The sequence below is a fragment of the Cygnus olor genome, chromosome 1, assembly GCF_009769625.2.
Source record: "Cygnus olor isolate bCygOlo1 chromosome 1, bCygOlo1.pri.v2, whole genome shotgun sequence".
NCBI lineage: Eukaryota > Metazoa > Chordata > Aves > Anseriformes > Anatidae > Cygnus > Cygnus olor.
In genome coordinates, this window is record NC_049169.1 from 98,912,128 (window position 1) to 98,934,426 (window position 22,299).

General features: G+C 39.2%; 1 protein-coding gene and 1 long non-coding RNA gene across 11 annotated transcripts in view; one reads left to right on the top strand and one right to left on the bottom strand.

Moving 5' to 3' along the window:
- The window catches only part of STXBP5L (syntaxin binding protein 5 like), a 203,018-nt gene that overhangs the window by 173,537 nt on the left and 7,182 nt on the right, over nucleotides 1-22,299 (top strand). For 5 of the 10 annotated variants that reach the window (XM_040571976.1, XM_040571997.1, XM_040571986.1 and 2 more), the window contains 5 exons: nucleotides 5,121-5,291; nucleotides 14,865-14,966; nucleotides 18,705-18,944; nucleotides 19,918-20,278; nucleotides 21,252-21,417. In XM_040571976.1, the coding sequence (XP_040427910.1) occupies nucleotides 5,121-5,291; nucleotides 14,865-14,966; nucleotides 18,705-18,944; nucleotides 19,918-20,278; nucleotides 21,252-21,417 (1,040 nt within the window). The remainder of the gene's footprint in view (nucleotides 1-5,120; nucleotides 5,292-14,864; nucleotides 14,967-18,704; nucleotides 18,945-19,917; nucleotides 20,279-21,251; nucleotides 21,418-22,299) is intronic. The other 5 variants (XM_040572005.1, XM_040572017.1, XM_040572024.1 and 2 more) reach the window with 2 other exon arrangements.
- On the bottom strand, nucleotides 1,417-18,689 carry LOC121077150. The gene is made up of 2 exons (XR_005823919.1): nucleotides 5,337-18,689; nucleotides 1,417-4,750 (listed from the first exon to the last, which is right to left on the bottom strand). It is a non-coding gene; the product is annotated as an uncharacterized LOC121077150 (long non-coding RNA).

Genomic DNA, 22,299 nt, shown 5'->3' on the forward strand with positions numbered 1-22,299 from the left:
CAGTGTTGTCCTCTATGCAGCGCCGTATGTATAATGTTTCACGATTGTTTCAGAACGAATTCAAGTTTTCTGTCTGTGTTTTCCTGTTCATTGCACAAAGCGTAGCAACAATTTCTGTTAAGTTATTGTTGAGGTACGCTGAGTCCTGTCTACTTTCTGAGACGGTCAGTCCACTAGTGTGATGTTACATGATCACTAGAAATTCAGCAGAAGAATCTGAAGAATAGAGTTAGTTCCAAGCAGCCTGAAACTTTCACACTTGGGGAACTTTTCACTTTGTTCTCAGGGAACAAAAGTAAATTTATTTTTGGATTTGAACTGCCGGGTTATTGAGATAAAGTTAATGTAGAGGTGATGTTGCAACAAACAGTAATATATTCTTAGCATTCCTCATTTAGATATTGTTTATTTTGTATTTTGGTTTAATTGTTTGTTGGCAAAAAAGTTGGTTGTGGAAGGGACTCTGTCAATGACAACATACTTAAAATACTGTGAAGTGGTTCAAAATGTGTTATTCTCTGAAAATAAAACCTGTTCACGTTTCTTTCAGAAAAATGGTGATGCCTGGGATCAAGTGCATTATAGGAGCCTGTTACCATAAGGGGGATACTATTCTATTACACAAGGCAGTATATTGTAATGGCAGTGTGTTATACTCTTGAGTGTGGACCTAAATGTACTATCAATATGGCAATAGTGCAATTCATCCTTACTCTTCCAACTGAAAAGGCACAATGGTAGATACATGTATTTGTTGGCAAAACATCTGCACCAATATCTTCTGCTAGGTCTCACACCTCCTCTTTTCTGGCTGACAGAACTGCACCAAGAGGAAATTGTGATCCTGACTTTGGAAGGGATTTACTTGTAAGAATAATCTGTTAAAAGTTTAAGGTGTGCTCTGTATTCTCACACTACTTTTATACAACTTTTGCTTATGTGCAACCTTGAGACTGTCCTTCAGGCTATTTGTACAGTTATGTGAGGTCTCTTTTTTGTTGATCTAAATGTGTATCTCTTTGCTGTGTAAAGAAAAAAGCTGTTAGTCACACATAATCATTACCTAATCTCTCATTTATTGATAACACACAAAAATCCCCAAATAGAAACAGACTTTTCCTCCTTTTACCAGAGTAGACTGTAGTCCTTAACACTGAAGAAATTCTCTGGGACTTTCTCATGTTTTGTGTTCTTTCTGTTCCATATTAAAACAGCTCTCTCTGTTCCTCTTGCCTGCTCTTTTGTTGATTACTTTCTTCCAATTGAGGAAGTTGGAACCTCCTTCAGATCATTAGTAAGAACTGGTTTTCAGCTAGTTTTTCTGTGTGAATTTATCCCTTTGTTAGAACTGAAAAACAGCGATCTTTCTTACCATTTCTTTAGGTTTGTCATTTCCAGTGTAACAACTTTCTAGACAGCAACTGCAAATTCATGTTTCTCCTTTCTTACTGATATTTTCAGTACATTTGGTTTTAACAGAGATTCAGCTTTTCTCTGGTCCCTTTTGCTTTTTGCAAAGGTCACCAAGTAGTTTAAAGTAGTTGTGTGACAAGGCAGGTTGTGTCACATATATGTGTTATTGTGTATAAACTAAAATTAGCATGTCCATGTATATATAATATGCTTCAGGTCTGTGTAATACTCCTCAGAAGAATCAGATTAAATTTGAGGCTATCCAGCAGGCTTGCTCTGTCATGTTGCACATTGCATCTCTCATAAGGCATCTCTCAGTAGTTCCATCAAGTTCACAGTAGCTCATGTCTTGTAGTATGGGGTAGTTTTCTATAATTACTTCCAGTGGGTTTGCATGAGCCTTACATGTTTAAATTAATGAGCGGAATAGCTGTTCCTGAGCCCTGGCTATTTAGTTCACTATCCACAAACAGGAGAAAAGGGTGCTGCCCAGGTAGAGTGGAGTGACTGTCACACAGTGTGGTGAATGCTTCAAGGAGAAGCTCTGCTGAAACAGCATGCCCAGATGCAGTGTATTAGTAAATCCGGTACTTGTTTTTGGGATCCAGGACCAGTAGGGAGTATAACGCAAATTCCCTTGACCTCATGGGGTATACTCAGATTCAGTTAAATCTCAGCTAGGGTCGTGTGGTGCCAGTGGCAATGACATCTATGGGAAGGGAGAGGAGGAGATGACAAATGCAGTTGTGGAAAGGGGTAGAAAAGAGAGGAGGGCTTTTTGTGCAGTATTTTTATCCTAGGCAACTTATTCTATCCCTTCTCCAAAATAAGAGAGATTTAGGAGCTGTTGCACTGTTGCATCAAAAGCACAAAAGCACTGCTTTTTAAGTACTGTTAGTATCTCCAATATCAACTGGTGCTCAATATCAACTTATATTTCTGATATGAGAAAAGCCCGAGTGACCCAATGACAAAAGCAGTGAGCCAGCAAACAAAAAAGTTTCAGTGTTGTTCTTCCTTACACGTTGAACAAAGCTGATCTTTACAAAGTCTTTACAAGCTTTCTCTATCTGTTCTTTGGGGTGACTGGAAGACGTCTCTTATGGCAAAGGAGGATCAGGTGATTCAGGTCTCAAAAGGCTAGAAAATCATTGCAGTCATTTTGGTAAAGGGTGGTAGCACAAGCATCCTCACAGTTTCCCTTACAAAGTACACTGTAGGAAATTACTATTGTTTTTTCCTCTCACTTTTCTTGTACACTTTTTTTTTCATACTATGCAATACAGAACCTTTTCTCAAATAGTACATAACTATTCTTCAGAAATGTTTAATATCATTGAGCTTATACCATAAAAATATGCACGTAGTTCCTTTGTAAATGCACTCTGGATTTATCTGCTTGATTCTTATCAACTTCTCAGCAAAAATGTTGTAGTCCTACTACCCAGAATTATATTATTTTTTTTCAGTGTCTTTTTTTTATAAAGGTTTGCAGAGCTGTATTGCTCCTTGATGTATAGTTGAAAAATAATATCTAATCAGAATAACGGAATTGTGTTAAAGTATAGAAGAGTGTGTCACTGATGACTAAATTCCCCCTTCCATTCATTGTTCTAGCATTCACTAACGTTTCACCACCTTCAGTGCTTGAAGGATGTCCCTGCAGCTGATTTGTTCTCTACACAGGAACTGGCTTTGCTTATTCAGAAAGACAACTAAAGGGATTTAGGTGCCCAGAAGCTGTTGATTATTTGTTTAATTTTGGCCTGTGAAGGTAAACTGAGACAAGCAAGCGTACTAAAAGAAACAGCAGAATTTCTCTTAAAATATAGCACAGTGAATAGGGGTTGAGACGAATTGTGTCCATTCTGTACAATGTTCAGGAAAAGGGACTCACAAATACTGTTGATGTTTCTATAGAATATGATTCTTTTTTACTCTGTTATGTTCCTCACCACTTCCTAGGATCCCCCTGGAGATAATTAGATATCATGCTGAAACTCCTTCACACAAACTGAATTTTGAAGAAAGGAAGCAGCTGGATGAGGATGTATCTTTTGCTGAGGTTGAACAGTCAGCCTGTGCCCTTGAACAAAGCCCCGATCTCAAAGGACATTCTGCTGAAATATATGAATAGTTCCAGTATATTTTGGAAAAATTCCTAAATATAACTTGAATGAATCACCCACATCAGTTTGATATCTGCTGTTAGCTCAGTTAATGGCTATGTATTAAGAAACATGATGGGAATCATGAACGTTGTGTCTCCTACAGAGCCGTTTCATAGATATTCAGTCTTAGTATAGACACTAATTGCTTTCTAAAATATAATTCTGAACAATTCTTTCCTGTTTTGTTCATTGAGACAGAACTGCTTTCACAAGTAAAGGACATGATTTGCACGTTAGAAGACTACGTATAATAGCACACTATATGCCGTATTCAGTATAGAATCTGTTTTTATCATCTGAACGTAGAAATAGCTTTTCATTGTGTACAGTGGTGCTATCATGGCATGGTAACAAAGAAACTAATTTTTCTTGGTATATTAAAATTCATCTTTTCCTTGGATACAATAAAAATTGACGAGAATTATGGTATACTGAATATACTCATATATAGAAACCTAAAGACTAATTCTGAGATATAAATAACCTGACATTTAAAATGGGGGTAGAAACTTCAAGCTCGCCCTTACCTATAGTATTGAGCTTTCATTGTTTTGAATAGCTGACCAGCTGTTTACTTAAATTAATAAGTATGGATTATCTGCTGACCAAAAATAAGTCAGTTATATACAGGTGTGTATCTTTTCATAAGCTGAGGGGAAAATTGCATTCAGTAATTCTCCACCTCATATTTGTGTACCTGATGTGAGGGGAAGTATAGTATCGTATGAATGTGTTGTAATCCATTGATCCAAGCCAACCCACTCTAAAATCTGATCTAAGCCTTTCTCAGTGGATTGTTGTGGTTTAAAGACCTGTTTTCAGTGATGAAGGACAGGCTAATGTAGGCAGCGTTTCAGGCAACTGTGTTTTGTTCCCTGCCTCATCAGATGGCAGCATGTGCTGTGCTGATTGACCACGGCCTCTAGCAGGGGTCCAAGGACTCAGCCTCACATCTTTAGTTCTGTAGCAGACAAACATATTGTTCAGCAGTCAGTTTCTTTAGCAGTAAGATAAATCTATGTGGGATATAAAGAATAATTTAGCAATATTATGGTTAGTTTTATAATTGTCACAAATAGGGACAGTTAAATACCTGTATCATTGCAGCTTCTAGGCAGGTAGGGAAGTTGTCCACCTCAATCTTGCAGTAAATTACACTTGCAGTTCTTTATGAGAGCAAAAAGGAAAGAGAGTTTTCAAATTTATTTGGTATCTAATAGGAGACACAACATCAAGGATGACAGTGTTACCCGCCCTATCTTGACTACCCGTGCACAGAGGTCAATAAAATGCTGTGGATTTGCAGCTGTAAGAATGTGTACCAGTTCTATATCCCTCAATTTATTTCAAAATATACCTTAAAGGTATGGTGAGTTATTCTTACATATATGCGCTGCATTGCTAAAACAAACAAAAAAGGTTACTCTCAGAAGTTCTAACTTAACCCATTCTTAAATATCAGCACTAACATCTCTCCTCCATTCTGAATTTTGCGAGCTGGCACTTTACCTAGCACATTTTGCATTCACTTTCCAGATCACGTGAATGGTCACTGTACAAGTCCAACATCCCAGAGCTGCAGTGCAGGAAAACGACTTTCCAGCGCGGACGTCTCAAAAGCAAACCGCCGAGGGCCTGGGAGGCCCCCCTTTAGAAAGGCGCAGTCTGCAGCCTGCATGGAGATTTCCCTCCCAGTCACCACAGAAGGTGGGTGGCAATGACTATTTTGCTAGGTATCTGTGAATTTCTCACCAGGTGTGGAAGTGATTAAGTTTAGCATGATCCTTGTCCTAGTCATTGCCCTGAACTGCTGTCTTCACCTGACTGTTTAGAATTAGAACAACCCCTGTGTGTTAGTGTTGTTACTAACCAGCCTGCTCCTGAGCTCTGTGCTGCCTAGGGATGCAGTATGCTGAACCTCACCGAACTCTTACAGCTGTCCCTTCGCCTGTACGGATGGGGTGCTTTGTTCTGGAAAAGCAATTGTTCATAGTGGCTTATGTACAGTAATCGTGACAGCTAGTAGTACTAACGTTTCAAACTCTCATTGTCTCTACTTACCAAGTCTGAAAATGAATAAGATATTTTTAGAATGCAAGTTCAGGCTTTGCATGTATTTATTTATTTATTGGTAGTAAAGATGGTATAAAATTCCACAATCCCTGGCCACTGACGACTGTAAAATTATAGCCCAAAATCTAATCAATTTTTGTATTTATAATGAGCTTCTAGTTTTGCTGCTTGAAAAACAGTCTTCAGATCTTGATCTACCTGAGTGAAGAGACTTAATTAAACTTAGAGATATAGAACGGACCACTTATGGAAATACATTGTGCTTAAAACTTACGATCAGCCTATTTTAATTTCAGCAGTGCCAGCTATTTAACTGCAGATTAAAAGCAGGAACATTCAGCTGGTGTGTTTTCCTTCAATCTTGGTAGTGTTCCCACTCTAGTATTGGCATCCTTTACCCTTGTCTCCCAAGCTTCCAGCGCTACCTCATTCCTGCAACAACGCATTGTCTATGCTGAAAAGTTTCAGCCTACCAAAAACTGAAAAGAATAGTATCAAAGTAAATGTTGCAAGACTATAGTGTTTATTGTGTTAAATTTTAGTAATAGATACACAATAATATTTAAAAAACATAAGTATTTTTTACACTTAACTCTTCTTAAAGTCCAGTTCTTAATTTTAATGAAGATGCAGAAAAATATCTTAAGTGCCTAAGAGATAATAATCTCCTATAGCTCTTGTTTGGGCTGTAGCTTGGCCTGAACATGATGCTGTAAGTGAAAGGCAATCAACAATACCATGACTCTACATATTTCTTGTAAGGAGCATTTGTATCCTAACATGCCCACCTGCAAAGGTGTCTGCACCACAGAAGTTCTTTATGACTGGAACCTGCTTTCCCTTGTTTTGATGATTATAAATAGAGATGGAGCAAGGGGAATTGTTTCACTCAGTGTGTCTATTTTTTTTAATGTAACAAATACCTTTGTTACTAGTTGCAAATTGCTAGAATCATTTTATTTTCTTTATGACAATATAAAATACTAAATTCTTCTTCGACCTTTCTTCTGACTGCTGTGGGGGTCACAAAACAAAAATAGGGTCTACATGTGTGAGACCCAGTAAGAAAATATCCTAATTCATCATGGAGGGGTTCTAAGATACTGTTCTTGATAGAATGGAGGTGCTATCCCAAAGACTGTTGCAGTGTCCTCTGGCATCTCCTTGCATTTGATTTAAGGATACTGTTTACCTACATTGATCCACAGGGTAATAGAGCAAAGCATGGTCAGATGCTCTCTGAAAAATGGTTGTATTCACTAAATGTGTTACCCTCTTCCAGCTATGTCATTAAGTTTCTGGCAGAAATCATCTCCCATTGCCAGAAGCTATCACACCAGAACAAGACGCTGGTAAAAGATGGATCATTTGTGCTGTCCCTTTCTGCTTCAGTACAGAAACACTTAACAGCTTTCTACATTGGGTTTACTTTATCCAAATGCCTTTGTACTAAAGCAAATGAGAAATGCCCACATGACCTATTTTTCCGCCTTTATTAGATAAGTATTAATCTTCTGCAGAGTAACAGGGACAAATACTTGGGAATAGTAACATTTCAACTGAAACTGCTGTTTCTTCAGTGACCATTCAGCCATGGCCTTAATTTGTATGTAAAACTAGACTGTTTTCACATATCTATATATTATCTCAATGAACTTCTTGTAATCATAGCAAAATTACACTTTGTAACAATACCAAAGAAACTGCTAGGCCAAGTTGTACCTCGTTAGCACAGGTATTTTATATCTTCCCATGCATGGCAAACATAGCACTGCTTACTGGCATCTTTAGTATAGATCTGGCCTTTAGGAGGATGTTACAGTATCATGGATTCTTCAAAGGTGAAGTTGTAAACTGAACAGCGAAAATGTTAATCACATTGTAGGCTTCACGTAACATATGGTGAAGTGTAATCCTCAAACAATTAGTTATAAGGAATAATCTGGTTTGCATAGTAAACCTATAAATTTCAGTTTTAACGTGGATTAATTAATGTCTTGTGTGTAAAAATGGTACTTAAGTAGATTTACAGAGCTCTGAGCTGTTTATAAATTCCCATGCATAAGGGCACTTTTCATCTGTGTAATCACCATTTTTCCTCTATGTGATGATGATGATCATAACTCTTTCATCTACCTCTCTTTATACACCATTCAAATATGGTAAGTACCACTGCATATGATAGTTCATAGTGGAAGATTCATCACTACCACAATAGTTTCAACTGCTTTTTGTTTCTCTGCATTCTACGTAGTACCAAACTCCTCTGCAATACATGTATGCAGATACTGCTGTAATATCGACACTACTTGTATCTAAACTGGCTACAGTACTACACAATTATTTTATGCTTCTTTTCCTTTTCTCTCCCATCCTCCCAGAGTAAGTAGGGTCAATGGCAGGCAGAAGAGGGAACCTACAAATCCCTAAGGTCCCACTGACCCTTGTGTACAAAACATTTAGTAATACAGTGATACTTTGACAGCATGATGAGGCTTTCTGTGTATCCATATCATAAAAGATTCCATTTCTACAGCTCATCACTAATTATAATACCTATCTAGTTTTATATTAAGGTATATCTCTCTCTAGAGAGAGTCATCTAACTTCCTTTCAGGTACATGTTGAAAATTAACGTGACTTGAAAAAAAGTCCTTTTTAAAAGCATCACCTGTGTCATTGAAATGATATTACAACTCTCAGGTCAATGAAATGACTGTGTTATAGTTCTTTCTGCTGCAAGAAAGAGTCAGACAGAGCCTTTAGAATAATTTATACTAAGATGTAATATTATAGGGTGTGGCTTGGGGTGGTCCTTGAGTGTGTGGGATTGTATGCGCAAACATACATGTCCCCTGTCAGCAGGTTTATAAACTAAAATATTTTTCTGATGATTTGCATTCTCTCATTAAAGAGAAACCATCTGTCCAACTTGTATGAACATTTTGTAGATACCTGTGGTATTCGTCTTTTGATTTCTAGCTCTACTAACTGATCTATCTTGAACAATTGACATTCAGCCATTCTTCATGCATCTTTGATTTCTAGACATATTGTTTTGGCAGGAGGTTGAATTTATTTCTGAAGGGTTTTTTATTGAATAGTGTGGTAGAAGGTGATATGATCCTTGAAAATTCTTAGGATGGGGCTAAGAAAAAGGGCAAGGGAGAAGGAAGATAAGTTAAAAGACTTGAGAAAGAATATGCTGAGAATAAAAATTCTCTGCAAAATGTGGAAGTGTGTTTGATCAAAAGCTTCTGGTTGGGCTGTTCCAAAGTAAAATAAAACAATTCTCTCTGTGTGAAGAATTTATTGGCTACTTAGGAGTATATGCTGCAATAAATAATGGATTTATTCACAAGAAGTTGTGTTTTAAATTTTCCTTTGGTGAACCAAAATACATATTTTATGTCCTCGCCAGAAGGGTAGTATTTCAGGTTAGCATTTGGTAGGATTTTATTCTTCAACCTGATTAGAATTTTGATTAGAGATTGTTATCTCAGAAGTACTAAGCACTTTCTATACATAAAGAGAAAATCCTTTGTGTGGGGGTAGATGATTCTTGCCTTTTCTTAAGCTGAGTGCCTGTCTCTGAAGCACTGATGACGCTTGGAGATTTTTTTTTAAATAATTCTTCCAGTTCCTACTCTTAAAACCCCTTATTAATTGATTAGATTAAAAAGATAATACATTTTGGTGACTAATCATAAGATATCTGTTAGAATAATATATCATTCTTCTCACATTGGTTTTCAAAAACAACTTATTTAAATCTGATCTTTTGGTACAATAGGAACTATATTTCCAGCATTTTCATTGAGTGCATTTTCAATCAGCCTTCACACACTAAATTTTTCTGATTTCATTTCTGTTAGATGTCTTGGTCTGTTCCAGCTCTGAACTCCAACTAGCATCCTGTTTTGCTTGCAAGTGTCTTCACAGAAACATTGAAACAGTGATTATATTAACCTTTTGCTTAGCTTCTTTGGGGAAAATATGTATTCCTCCATGGCTTGCCTTCTGTCCTGTGGCACAAATACAAATCAGTCCAGGTGAACAGGCCCAATCAGTGTAGGTGAACAGGCCCAAAACATCTGTTCTTTTTCTGCATAGAAAAATAAAATCTATGTTTCTATCTAGCTTTTATTGAAATTTTAGATGAAAGAAAACATTGACGTTAAAGAATAAAAATAAAATTCTTGTGGGAGGGAACTCAGGGTGGTTATACTGGTATAGCTGGGTGGATATGTGGATGTGTGCACAGATACATATGCTGTCATGCACTCCTCATTGCTTTAATAAATTCCAGCTAACTCTGCTAAGCGTTTCAGATTTGAAATTTATCTGTTTCTGCTTTTTTCAAACATCCTGCTTTTTTAAGCAGTTTGCATTCTCCAAAAGGTTTTCTCTGCCATGACTTGCTAGTTGCCATCAAGAGCCTGTGCTGGCAGACTCTGACTTTTCTTTCCTCCTCATTGTCTGCATTCACACAGAAATTGAAACATTCTGTATTTGTCTGTCCATGTGTGTTTGTATCATATGTCTTAGGAAGGAAGTAGAGACAGTGTATTTTCACTTTGAAATTTTGCATTTGGAAATCTATTTTCTCCCAGCATCAATGATAGAAAACTGTCTTTCTGGGTTTTATTATTTTTTTTCCATTATGTAGTTCTTAACTAGTCCAGTTTTTACAACCCTAGACTAGAAAGACCATTTAGATCTTTGTGCTACAAACTTAACTCTGATCAAGAAATCCTTACAAGGGTTTGGTATGCATTGTAATTTTCTAGGAATGCTAAGAGCAGAGTTTTTGTAAATTTGCTTTAGATTTCTTTAAAATAATTCAGTTTCAGTATTTACCTCAGCTTTTGGATTAATTCTTTTGGTTATATAAAGTTAAAATTTGATATAGAATACTTGAGTTGAAAGAGCTGAGAGCTGGCAAAACAAACCATTCAAGAATATTTAGCTATTATCTCTAATAACCTTATCAAAAATTCTATGGCAAGTACAATGCAATTTCCATTTTAATGGATCCAGTATACTTTTATACTTGTAGATTTTCTTCTGAATCTGCATAGTTCTATAAAATTGTTGTAAATTTTTCTCTTGTCAATTATGGCTATACTGTTATGCTGTCTGTAGAAGTGCTCTATGCATATCACATTGGATTTTTTGAACTGGATGAGCAGATGGGACCATTTGGTTTCCTTTCCAAGTTTGGGATGGGGAGTGGTGAGAAGAGGGAAATTTCTGTTTTTATCATTAACCCCTTTTTTCTTGGTTCGGTTGGTTCTGAAGCCCACATGTGGATGTGAGCTAATTTCTTTCCAGGAAAGAGAAAAACAACATAGTTCCTTGATCTAGAAAAGCGTTGAAGAAGCAGCACAAAGTGATTCAAATACATGGCAGGGAACTGCAGAGGGGAAGGGAATAAACTGCTGTTCATGCCTGCTGAGAGGACAGGATATGTAATGGACATAAACTACTAAGGCAGAGCCACAGTTTCATGGGGACAGTCAGCGATTAATTTCCATCACAGGGATAGTTAACTGCAGAAACAGGTTCTCTGAGGAGTCTATTGCATCTCTGGCAGGTTTTCAGAACAGCTCATGCTCCCCGCCACATATCCTTTGTCATGCCTCACCATATGGCAGAGTGAATGGCTTCTGGGAAACTTCCTTGCCCAGGCAGCCAGAAGAACTGACATTTATCCGGTCCTCTGGGAATGTTACAGCTGTCACGGGACCACTCTTCATGAGGCCCCTAAGGGACAGGTTTTTTCACAGATAAGCTTTCAAAGCAGATGGAAAAGCCCTTGACTTGAGATTTTTTTCATTATTTCTCTGTGAGGGGATCATGGTGTTGGTTCTGCTTGTGAATCATTTCAATTCTCTTAGCATCTGAAGTTACTTTACATAGCTGGTAACAATAGAAATTATATAATAGGAAATAGCTTAGAGATATTGTGGTACGCCACAGTCTCCACTAGTTGCTCATTTTGTCACCACCATATTGCTTAGGATCACTCTCAGCTAAGCATCATAGCCATTAGGCTGAAGTAAAGCTCCCCTAACATGCCTGGGTTACAAGTGGCGTAGCTTCCAGGGAAGACATGAAGAATGTCTTCATGTCTCAATGTCCTCATTATACCTAGTGACCACAGATACAGAAGGCATAGATGCTGTCACTCCTCTGAGGCTGGTTTGTGCCTCCAGCTTTCTGCTGAGTGCTACAATCACCAGACTGCAAAAAGCCAGTGGAGCGGTTGTCATTTAGACTGACTCATAATTTTTATCAGATCCAAACACTGCTTTCCCTCAGAGGTTTCAGTGGAGTTTAAAACCTGATTACAACAGAGTTTTCCCTATGTCCCTATAGTGACGAGTGGAAGTCTAGAGACTGGGGTACCTCGTGAGTATCTAATGGCCAGGAAAGGCCGGGGAAGAAAGAGAGAAGAGCCTTGTCTGCATACATCTGTGATGCTGGTGCCTAAATTTCAACTCTATTGGGCTAGATTGAGTTTGCATTTGTTTTTTCCTGGGAGCACATTTTCTTTGAGGTTCTTGTAGGATGTTGGGTCCACTTGCTTCTTCATTGGAATCTGCAAATTTTCCCTATTTTTAAAACTAACTAAAAGAAAGCTCTGTTCTTCTTCTGTTCACTGAATGTCTTGTCAGTTTTAATTTAAATGATGATTTGATTCCAAGTTAATCTGATTTCACGCTGTACACTAGGCATGTTGAATTTGGAGGGCAGGTGCACTGCATGCTCAACTTTACCCTTTTTTTTTTTTTTTTTTGTTTGCTACCAATCACTTCAGATCAACATAAACTGTTTTTCTATATCTGAAATAATTTTTGAAAGTTTGGGAAGTGGAGCATACCATTAGATGGTTCCTGGTACTTCTCTGGCAAAATGGTATAGGTATGGGGCTGAACGAGGGAAGACCATATGAATACTCTGAGACTGTTCAAGTTACATTACAAGAGTATTCCAAAGGCTTTTCTTTTTTTTTTTTTTTAAGCAAAGTTTTTCTGACTACACTTCAGCTGCACGGGCAGAAAATCTATCAGAGAGAAAAAAAAAAAAGAATGCTTTCACTTGCTTTGTTATAACTATTTTGACTCATTTACTGAATGGACCCAAGGCTTTTCTTCTATTGCACCTGTTGTCTCCTCCTGATTCTTACGTACTTCTGCATATGAAAGCTATAGAACATACTCTTCTTTCCGAAACCACCAATGGTATCAAGAGACACTTCAGCAGCATAGCTATTTTAGGTAGGGGTCTAGATTATGGAGAATTGTGATATCCTTGATTAAGAAAAGTATGTCCAAACTTATAATCTAAATCCAAACTGAGCTCTTACTGTTCTGAATATGAAGACAGTTTGCTTGTGTAAGTAAAGGGAAGTAATTCATGCAATCAAATATGGAAGCTTGATAGACATTATTTACTGTAAAGATCTCTAGCATTTTTATCTTTCTATAAAAATGCTTATTTCTACATCATTTTCAATTTGAAAAACAGTTTTGCTCTAACAGTTCCCTCCTGTTTTTAAAACATGCTGAACTAAAACCTAAGCCTGAACTTTTCCATATTCTGGAAATATCAAAATAAAGATCCAAGTCTGGTGACTTGAATCTGTTTTCTCTTTCAGGCCTTTATTTGCCATCATGTACATACATCGTCTTGTATCAGTATAATTCTGTGAAGTCATTCAAGTTACACTGCTATTACCATAGCAACTTCAGGACAGTACATTGCAGAACTTTTTCAAGGGAGGGTTAAGCATCCCACAGGTGTGGGCTGTGTATAAGCAGATACAGTCACCCTGGTCTGAATGCGTTCCAAGCAATATATTCACGTGCTTTTCGACATAGTTTTAGGGCAACTTATTTGAGCTGATACAGTAGAAAATAATTCGCAGCAAGAGTCTAGATTGTTGCATTGTTTGTGCCTAAGACAACTTCTGCTGCTTTCTAGTGAATTGCTTTGATGTGGAATGCAGCTTTAGAGTGATGCTATTAAAATGTGTTTGAAGATGTTCTTAGCCAAGTAACCGTGCAGTGTTCTTAAATGTGTGAAAACCCTGCAGCGTTACTTCCTGCCCCTTTCTCCTCTGTGTTGCTGAAGCATTGCCGTCAGTAATACGGTTCAGTCTCTGTCTGTATGATGTGTAATGTGTGCAAATTCATGTTTGAAGTGTAATTCCTTTACTGTGTGTTTACATTGGCATTCAGAGCTTTGCATGCTTTCCTGATTCAATAATTTTAAAAGTGACAGATTTCTCTAAAGATATTAAGCTGATGATCCTTAAACTGTCAAATGTTTTAATATTTTCATTAGCTTCTGGTAAGTCTGATGTTTGGAACTGAAACTTTAGAAATCTCCAGGTGAGGAGAATATAAACCATTTGACTTTATTTCCAGAATATGTTGATTTCCATATCAAAAAAGGTTGATCTTTATATATGTTCTTTAAGTAGATCAGTTATGCAGTATGTTAAAACCAGGAAAGAACCTATAATATTTAGGCATCTTAGGTGTCTGACAGTTAATTGCAAAACTCTCCAGTAATTAAAGGAAACGGTGAAAATACTGATCTTTCTCACTGGTAGTTTAATTTCATTCCTCATAACAAGTCATACTTTTGCTTTCATGATTCCTAACTCCAAAAGGAAATTGGCTTTATGCATCTGTTAGTCCTTACTCCATTATTTTGGAATAATCGCAATGACAATTTCTTGGAAGAGATGATATGTAAGGATGTGTTCCCCTTACAAAGCATTTGCTGCAGCTGAGAATACAGAAGTCAGAACATTCCCCTGAAGAGCACACATCAGTGGTATAAATATTTTCATTAGTATCCCCCCTCCTTTTTCTTTTAATTCCATGGGAAAGTAAGGAAATTCCAGCATTATATCCACTAAACAAAAGGGAGAAGATCTCTACAAGTGCTCTGTGAATGTGGCAGTTGAAACATATGGAATCATTTACTCAAATTGTCTTTTAAATTCTCAGAAACCCCCTAAACCCTAAATTAAATCTTCTCCTACACACCATTGCAGTGCAGCAGGACCACTCTGTCATGCAAGGAAAGAGCTAGGACAATAACTGCTCAGGGCTGCTTTCATATAAATGTCATGATGACGGTTGGCTCAATTGTTCTTGTCCTTTTGCAATGCATGCGATTTTGTGGCAGTAGGTTACATTTCCAGACGGGCAATGCTTCAGCAATTACATGGAATCAGTACATTCTCACACGACGAGCGTCATTATACAGCTCACACATGGATGAACAAAGGTAAGACTCAAAAACACTGGCTTCGTTTTTATCCTAGTATGTGAGTTGAAGTGTTCTTCTGTGTTTCTGTCAGTGAGGTGGGTAGCAAATTAGAGGTTTTGTAATTGTTTTTAAATCAGAAGCCTTCTACTTGTACGCTGTTGCTCATAGCTTGAATTTAACAATCAGTCCAATGTTGTGAAGGAAATTGGTTCCCGAGTGTCCATCTGCATCTCACTAACTCATAACATGCATAGAGCAGGGTTGAATGAAAACACTTTGAGGAAAGCAGGACTACTTTTAGGCAAGTAGTGGTATTTCTGAAGTATGAACCTAACCCACAGTATGCAGCTCTTTGAAATTCACTCACTGCAGATAATGATGCTTTTGCTCAGAACTGCTTAGATTCTGGTCCAACAACTTGAATAGCAGCATATCCCAAGTCATAGTCACTTATTGGCTCTCAGGGGACACTGGACACCTCTGATAGTGCACTCTGCTTCCAGCTGCAGGAACAGCCTGAAGACCTGTTTGAAGAAGAAAAAAAGAAAAAAAAAAAAAGAAAAAAAAAGAGCCAATAAATGGAAATCTACAATGGGAAGACAAGTAAAAATGACATGCTAGCCTAAGAGAGAGACAGCTGAGTGGGAACAGGGGGATCACTGGAGTAGGGATATATGCCTCTCCAAGCAAAAGGAATACTGGACATTTCAAAGCAAGAGGCAATTTAGAGGCAGGAGCACATTTATGAGAAAGTGCCAAGGATCTTTTGGAGAGGAGAAGGAAGGAAAGAGTACTGGGGAACAGAAAAGTATCTTCTTTTCCCATATGAATGGTCTATCACCTTACTGAAGCAGGGAGACCACATAAGCTTTGTTTAACCTCAGTTAAAGGGAGTACATGGAAGTGGTACTGGTGCTGGTTCAGAGTCACACAGAGAAGTGTTGTAGCTGACATTGTTGGGACACCTGTTTTGCTGTGTAATAGAAGGACAATATAAGACGAAATCCATAACATGGTGTTTGGGTTAAGGATTAGTATGGACTGGCAGCGTTTGTACAGTAGAAATTTTAGCTGATGGAACATCATTTTAAAACATAGAAATTAGGCTAGGTAAGTTTTTACAGTTTCACAAAGAAAGTTCTCGAGGATATAATGGAGCAGTTTTGAAATAAAGAATTTAGGGTATAAGCTCTTTGAGAAAAAGAGTCTCATGGGAATAGCACTAAACTAAGTTTTATCCCAAAATCTAGGGAGAAGAGAGATTTTGGCCTTGTTTTAGAGCTAGCCAATAAAGTCACATAGTGATTGCAGCCTTTCATGGGTTTTGTTTTGCTGTTCAGATATGTTTAATGAAATCAAATTTTGAAATGTATCATGCTGGTCTTTTGTGTTTCAGTTTGAGTAGTGTATTTAATATAAAATAGCACATTATGTTCCCAAAAGTGTCCTAAAGATTATATCTGTTAATGTCAGTTCTGCTAAAATGTCTTAGTTAACTGTACTGCACAGGAGTGAGGAACACTTCTTGTTAATTTAGAGAGGGAGAAAGCTTGATGACACATGCAAATGGCACATCATATATTTTAAGGTCCATGTATGTCGCCTACGCTAACTAAGCAGATGCATTTGTCCTTTCAACATCATTCTGTTTGAGCACCACCATACTTGAACTTTATGGCTGTGATATTAATATACCTTTTAAAGAGAAAATGAATTACATAATAAGATATTTTAAAAATAAGGTACATTTTGAATTAAAAAAAGATTTGTATATCCCTGAGGATCAATCCATGCCTTGAAATTACTGCCCTCTCCTGCTCTGCCCAGCTTTTTGTGGTGCCCAGTCACTTTGCTTAAGAAGGAGCTGGGCCAACCAGTCCACTGCAGAAGTACGAAGTGCTTGGGGTTACGGGAGACAATAATTCTCAAGGTATTAGAAGCTGTATTTGCACATGAATAAAAAATCCCAGTTTTATGCAGATATATTTAGCAGTACTGAGCTAGAGCTAGAGTAACAACAGTGCCTACTTGAAGAAGGTGAAACAGGGTGAGGAGAAGGCAGTGCTTAGAAATTCAAGTAGACAGAAATTTCTCTCCCATTAGAGTGGGACTGAAGTGCCAGGAAATGTTATCCTGCAAAGCTCGTGTTTGAAAAACTACAGATACCCTCCAAGAACAGCAGCTGTGCCAAGTGTGAATGAGCAGCATGTGAATCTGCCCCCACCTCTGCGTGCCAACACAGGCATGTAAGGTGGCATATATAGTAATGCCTGCTCTGGTTCCAGTAATGTTTTGCTGTGGTTCTCTCCAGTCTTCCCCAGGTAGCTGCTGTGAAGAGGATAATTTCAGCAGTTTACACGGCGTGATCTGGGTAGGGGAATATAACGTTGCAACATATTGTCCAAGGAGGATTCACCTGCCAAACTGCTGCTTCTGATGGAGAGCAAGAAGCATACATACAATATGAAGCTTAGCCTAGTTTTAAATTGGAGTACTTGAGAAAGTTATTTTCTGTTCCTCTTCTCAGTCATTTCTACTGACTCTGAATAGATAGCACTCTATTCTGAGGTATGAGGCAGATAATTCACCAAACACAAATCTGCTTCATAAAGATAGGTTCAGAAATAAGCCTTTTATCTCTGGTCCAATACCTTCAAATATTTCTCCGTCTCCAGAGCCTCCTACTTCCTCTAGTTGTTTATGTTGCAGAAGAGAATGTGAGGTTTCCAGTGATCAAGACTGGTCTTGACTCCAGGTTGGTAGACAGCAGCACTGGCACTAATCATTTTGCAAACACTATGCTAGCAGCCAGCCCTGCTCTCCTTTTCCCTCTGACTCCTCTAGTCTTCAGTGACTTTTTAGCCTCAGTGTCCTTTATAGCCTCCAATGTTTGTCACTGACACTTCCCGCTAGTGCCAGCAGCTCCCTTGCATGATTTTGGTCTTCCTTCTTGGCACAAGGCAAAGCAAAGCAGGAATCCCTGAGCCCTACAGCAGTCAGACCATGTTCACTGTCACTTCCCTCAGAATCGCCGTGCCTGTGTATTTGCAGTGAGGTCAACACAGCTCTGTCTGCAGCTGGCTCTCACTGTTGCCTGCTAAAGCTTAAGCAAGAAGATGAACCCATCAGTGCCAGCTCACTATGCAGTTGTTGTCTAGGGCACAGAGCACGTTTCTCATTCACCGCCTGGGAAACCAGAGCTGAATTGTGCCCTGAGACATCTCAGATGCTGGGATCACTTTAGCAATGGGTGTATTTCTCCCAGAGAGCAGTTATTCATAGCTTGACAATACACGATGGCTGTGAACTTAGTGCTAGTACTTACTAGCAAAGGAAACAGCAGCACAGCAAAGGACGCGTGTTCTGAAGTTGGTAATGGCTCCTCCCTTCGTGTCCTGCAGCGACGAGGTACATGGATTAATTTTAAATGCATTGGTAACATATGGGTCTAAAATTATTTCATGCTATTTAGAACAAGTCCTTTGAGCTAAGGCTGTTGTAAACTCTAATTAGTCTATGCTAATCTCCATAATAAGCAGCTATTTCTAATGCAGATCTAACTGATGAGGTCTGACAGCATTTTCCACACATTTATACATTGGCAGGAAGCTGGTGTGGCGTTAGTATCAGACTGTTTGCCCAGGTTATGAAAATGCTGTGTTTTCTGTACTCTGCAGGGAGTTTGTATTTGCTGCAGGCTTGTGCTTGCTCTAGGATTGCCAGCTTATGCCTGTTCAATTGTATTTATTTATACAGAAAACCGGGAAAACTCCTTCAGCCGTTCCCGAAGCTCCAGCGTGTCGAGCATCGACAGGGACTCAAAGGAGGCAATTACAGCTTTGTACTTCATGGAGTCCTTTGCCCGAAAGAATGACTCTGCTGTCTCCCCATGCCTCTGGGTTGGAACGGGCCTTGGTATGGTCTTAATCCTCTCCCTTAACCTGCCTGCCAGTGACGACCTACGGCAGTCAGAGCCGGTCATGGTGTCGCCAAGTGGTAAGAGTGCTGCTGTTTTCCTGTTTATTATCCATCTTGGTACAACAGGAGAAAAACTGCATGGTTTTGTACGGTCTTTTTGGCAGAAAATTCTCAAGAAATGTATCAAGCAGTGGTCACTCGCTACATGCAGGTGAGGGTGCACAGGTAAAAAGATACGCTTGTGAGAGACCCACAGCTTCACAAGCTGAGCCACTTTGGTTGTGTTACTCCTGAAGACTACCCTACATCTTGGGCAAAGTCGTGTGTAATTTTTGTGAGGACAGGGAAATTAGCAGGGCTCCTTCATACTGGGAAATAGCAGTCCTGTATACAGCTCTGATGCAATCCTATCTGGGATGCTGTGAACAGTTTGGCTCTTTCCTGTCAGAAGGCTACAGAGAAGCAGAAGGGAGTTCAGAAAAGGAAACACAAATGTTGGCAGGTTGATGTACCAGGAGAGATCCTTGGCTTAGTGAGTGACAGATGGCAGAGCAGAGAGGACAGAGCAGTAAGAGAGGTCAGGTCTGAGGAGAGGCAGTATGTACTTACCACATTCACAGTAAAGTAATGACCAAAAACAGAGGATACACAGGAATAGAGGTAAGCCCCCACCACAGTTGGTTTAGAAAAATAAAACTGGATGGACACCAGACTAAGGAGAGAAGCTTTAGTGGAAGGGTAATAAATATCCTACTGGTTTAACATAGAGATAAAAAAAACAACCTATTTTTCCAGTGTTCGGTAGCATGTATTATATAGATTATTTGATATAGGCTGCCGGAGACCTTTTCAGTATTGACAGCCTATTTGTTCACCTTCCTGTATGGTCAGGAAGAACTGAGCGAGGACAACTTGTCACCTTAACTAGATTAATGTGTTTGCTGTATTTACAAAAGCAAAACCTAGGTGTCATCTATGCCTTGTGTCCACCATACTGACAACCAGTTTAATTATGATGCCAGTGCCAGTGAGAGAAGATTATATTTTGCAGGCACAGTTCTGACACTGAAAGGCGCCGTGCTGACCTTCGCATGCTTGGACTGCATGGGGACGTTGACACATCCACCGTATGAAGTATGGAGGGACCCACACAGTGCTGATGATGGTGAAAAAACAAGAAAAAGGAAACTTGTCATGCATTCCCCTTCCTCCTCCCAGGATATGGGTGATCACCAATTTGCAGTCATTTGTTCAGAAAAACAAGCCAAAGTCTTCTCATTGCCTTCCCAAACATGTCTTTATGTCCACAACATCACCGAAACATCCTTTTTATTGCGAGCAGATGTGGTCACCCTCTGTAACAGCGTCTGTCTGGCGTGCTTTTGTGCCAATGGGCACATCATGACACTGAGGTACTTATCTAACTAATTTTGTGGCAAAACTAAACAAAGGGGTGGCACAGTGCTGTCACGTTCCACTTGCATTTGCTGTAGGGTATGCTTACAACATGTCTGATGCTCTGCATTAACTCCTGGTGGGTGCATTTAGTGCGCATTTTATATACAATTAATTACTCCACTGGGAGCCCTGCCTTGCCTGTTGCCATCCCTGTTCCTTGGCCTGTCTCCACATGGGGAGATAAGGCAGCTGCACAGCAAAATGAACTCTTTTATTTCATAGTAACTCCCCCATGATGACAACTAATGGCTGATGACTTATAACTAGCATGAAACATTGATAATTCTGCTCAGTTACGGTAAGTCAGCTATAGAGCAGTATAGAAGAGCTCAGGCATAGAAATGGTACTGTTTATCCAGTGTGAAGGGGTGAGTCCCACTCTTGCAATTTCAGATTTTTCCACTTGGAGCACCTAGTTTCTCTGCCTTGTCATTGCCACCATTGAGCTGACTGTGCAGCATCACTGTAATTGTGCCCCTGTGTTCCCACACCACCCCTTCCCTGCCCAGGCCATTTAAATTGAATCAGGATGTATAGCTAATGAGGTGAAGCAGGAGAAGCAGGAGTACAGGTAAGGGGATGGAGCCTTTGCCCACGGGGTGCAAACAGGGCCTTGCCATGCCATTTCCCACCTCTGCCCACATGGCAACTGGCACATGGCACAAGCCGTACTGTGTCGCATGAGTGTCCCAAATCGAGACAGCAGCAGGAGCTGACTGTTGAGGTAAGGCAGCTGGATCTTCTCCCTGCAGGGAAGCAAAGTATGAAGGGAAGGCACTGTGTGGAGGGCAGAATTTTTTGGCTTAGAGCTGCACTTCAACTAATCCAGTTATGAAAAGCATAAACTTACACATTGGTTTAAAATACAGCCATACAGCAGACGTACATGTGGCAGTTTGTCTAACCTAAGTATCTGCTTCTTTTCAGCTTACCCAGCCTTCGCCCACTGCTGGACATCAACTATTTGCCTGTAACAGACATGAGGATAGCGCGGACCTTTTGTTTCACTAATGAAGGGCAGGCTTTGTACCTCAGCTCTCCCACTGAGATCCAGCGCCTAACATACAGCCAGGAGATGTGTGACAATCTGCAGGTATGGCCCAAAAACCTCACTTCACTACCTAGCTTTGTCTGTGTGGGAGGGCCAGTGGCCTGAACAGTGAACATCTGTAAATTGCCATTTTTACTGCTAGAGTTCTCAAAATAACATTTCATGCCAGGCTATGATTTCTAATCAAAAGATACTTTTTTTCAAGTGGTTAAATAAGTAATACTGGCATTTCCAAAGACAATAATTTGTTGTCAAATCGCAAGCGTACCTGTTGGTGAGGGGGAAAAAAAAAGGAAAAAAAGAGTATTTTAGTTCTTTTCTAATATGTCAAGTGACATCAAAGACAAACATGTTCCTTTGTGCTTGCCTGGGCTGACTGATGCCAGAGAAGCAGATCAGAGAGAGGGCAGCAGCTCTGTTGCTGTTCAGACTCTTTTGTGACAGTCACCTTGCTCCTGTGCCCTAGTGGCTGGCCCGTGTCTCCTGCCTGCCCTCATGTAATTGCAATCTCTGCTGGCTCTGTACAAAGCCAGATTTGCGCCCAAATGGGACTCTTCACAGCCTGCTTCTCTCAAAGTCCTACCATACGAAAGACCAACTGTTAAAAATGACTGAAGGGAAAGAAGGGGAAGTTACAAATTCATAGCAGCCACAGCAGTTGGTATCAGCATGTGTCCAACCACATAGCAACTGTGTCAGTGAAAATATGCGTTCCTTCCCATATTTTATTTTATTTTTTTTATTATTTTAACTCCAAAAATATCTTGATACCTGCAGCTTTCAGTAGAGGGGTGGGAATATGAAACAAACTGGTGCTGATATTATCAAAAAATACACTCTGTTTTAATATATTATTAATTATTTACTGTTGTTTTCACTCCACTAATTGGCACTCCCCTTCTTCTATAGGAGGAAAGCAACTCC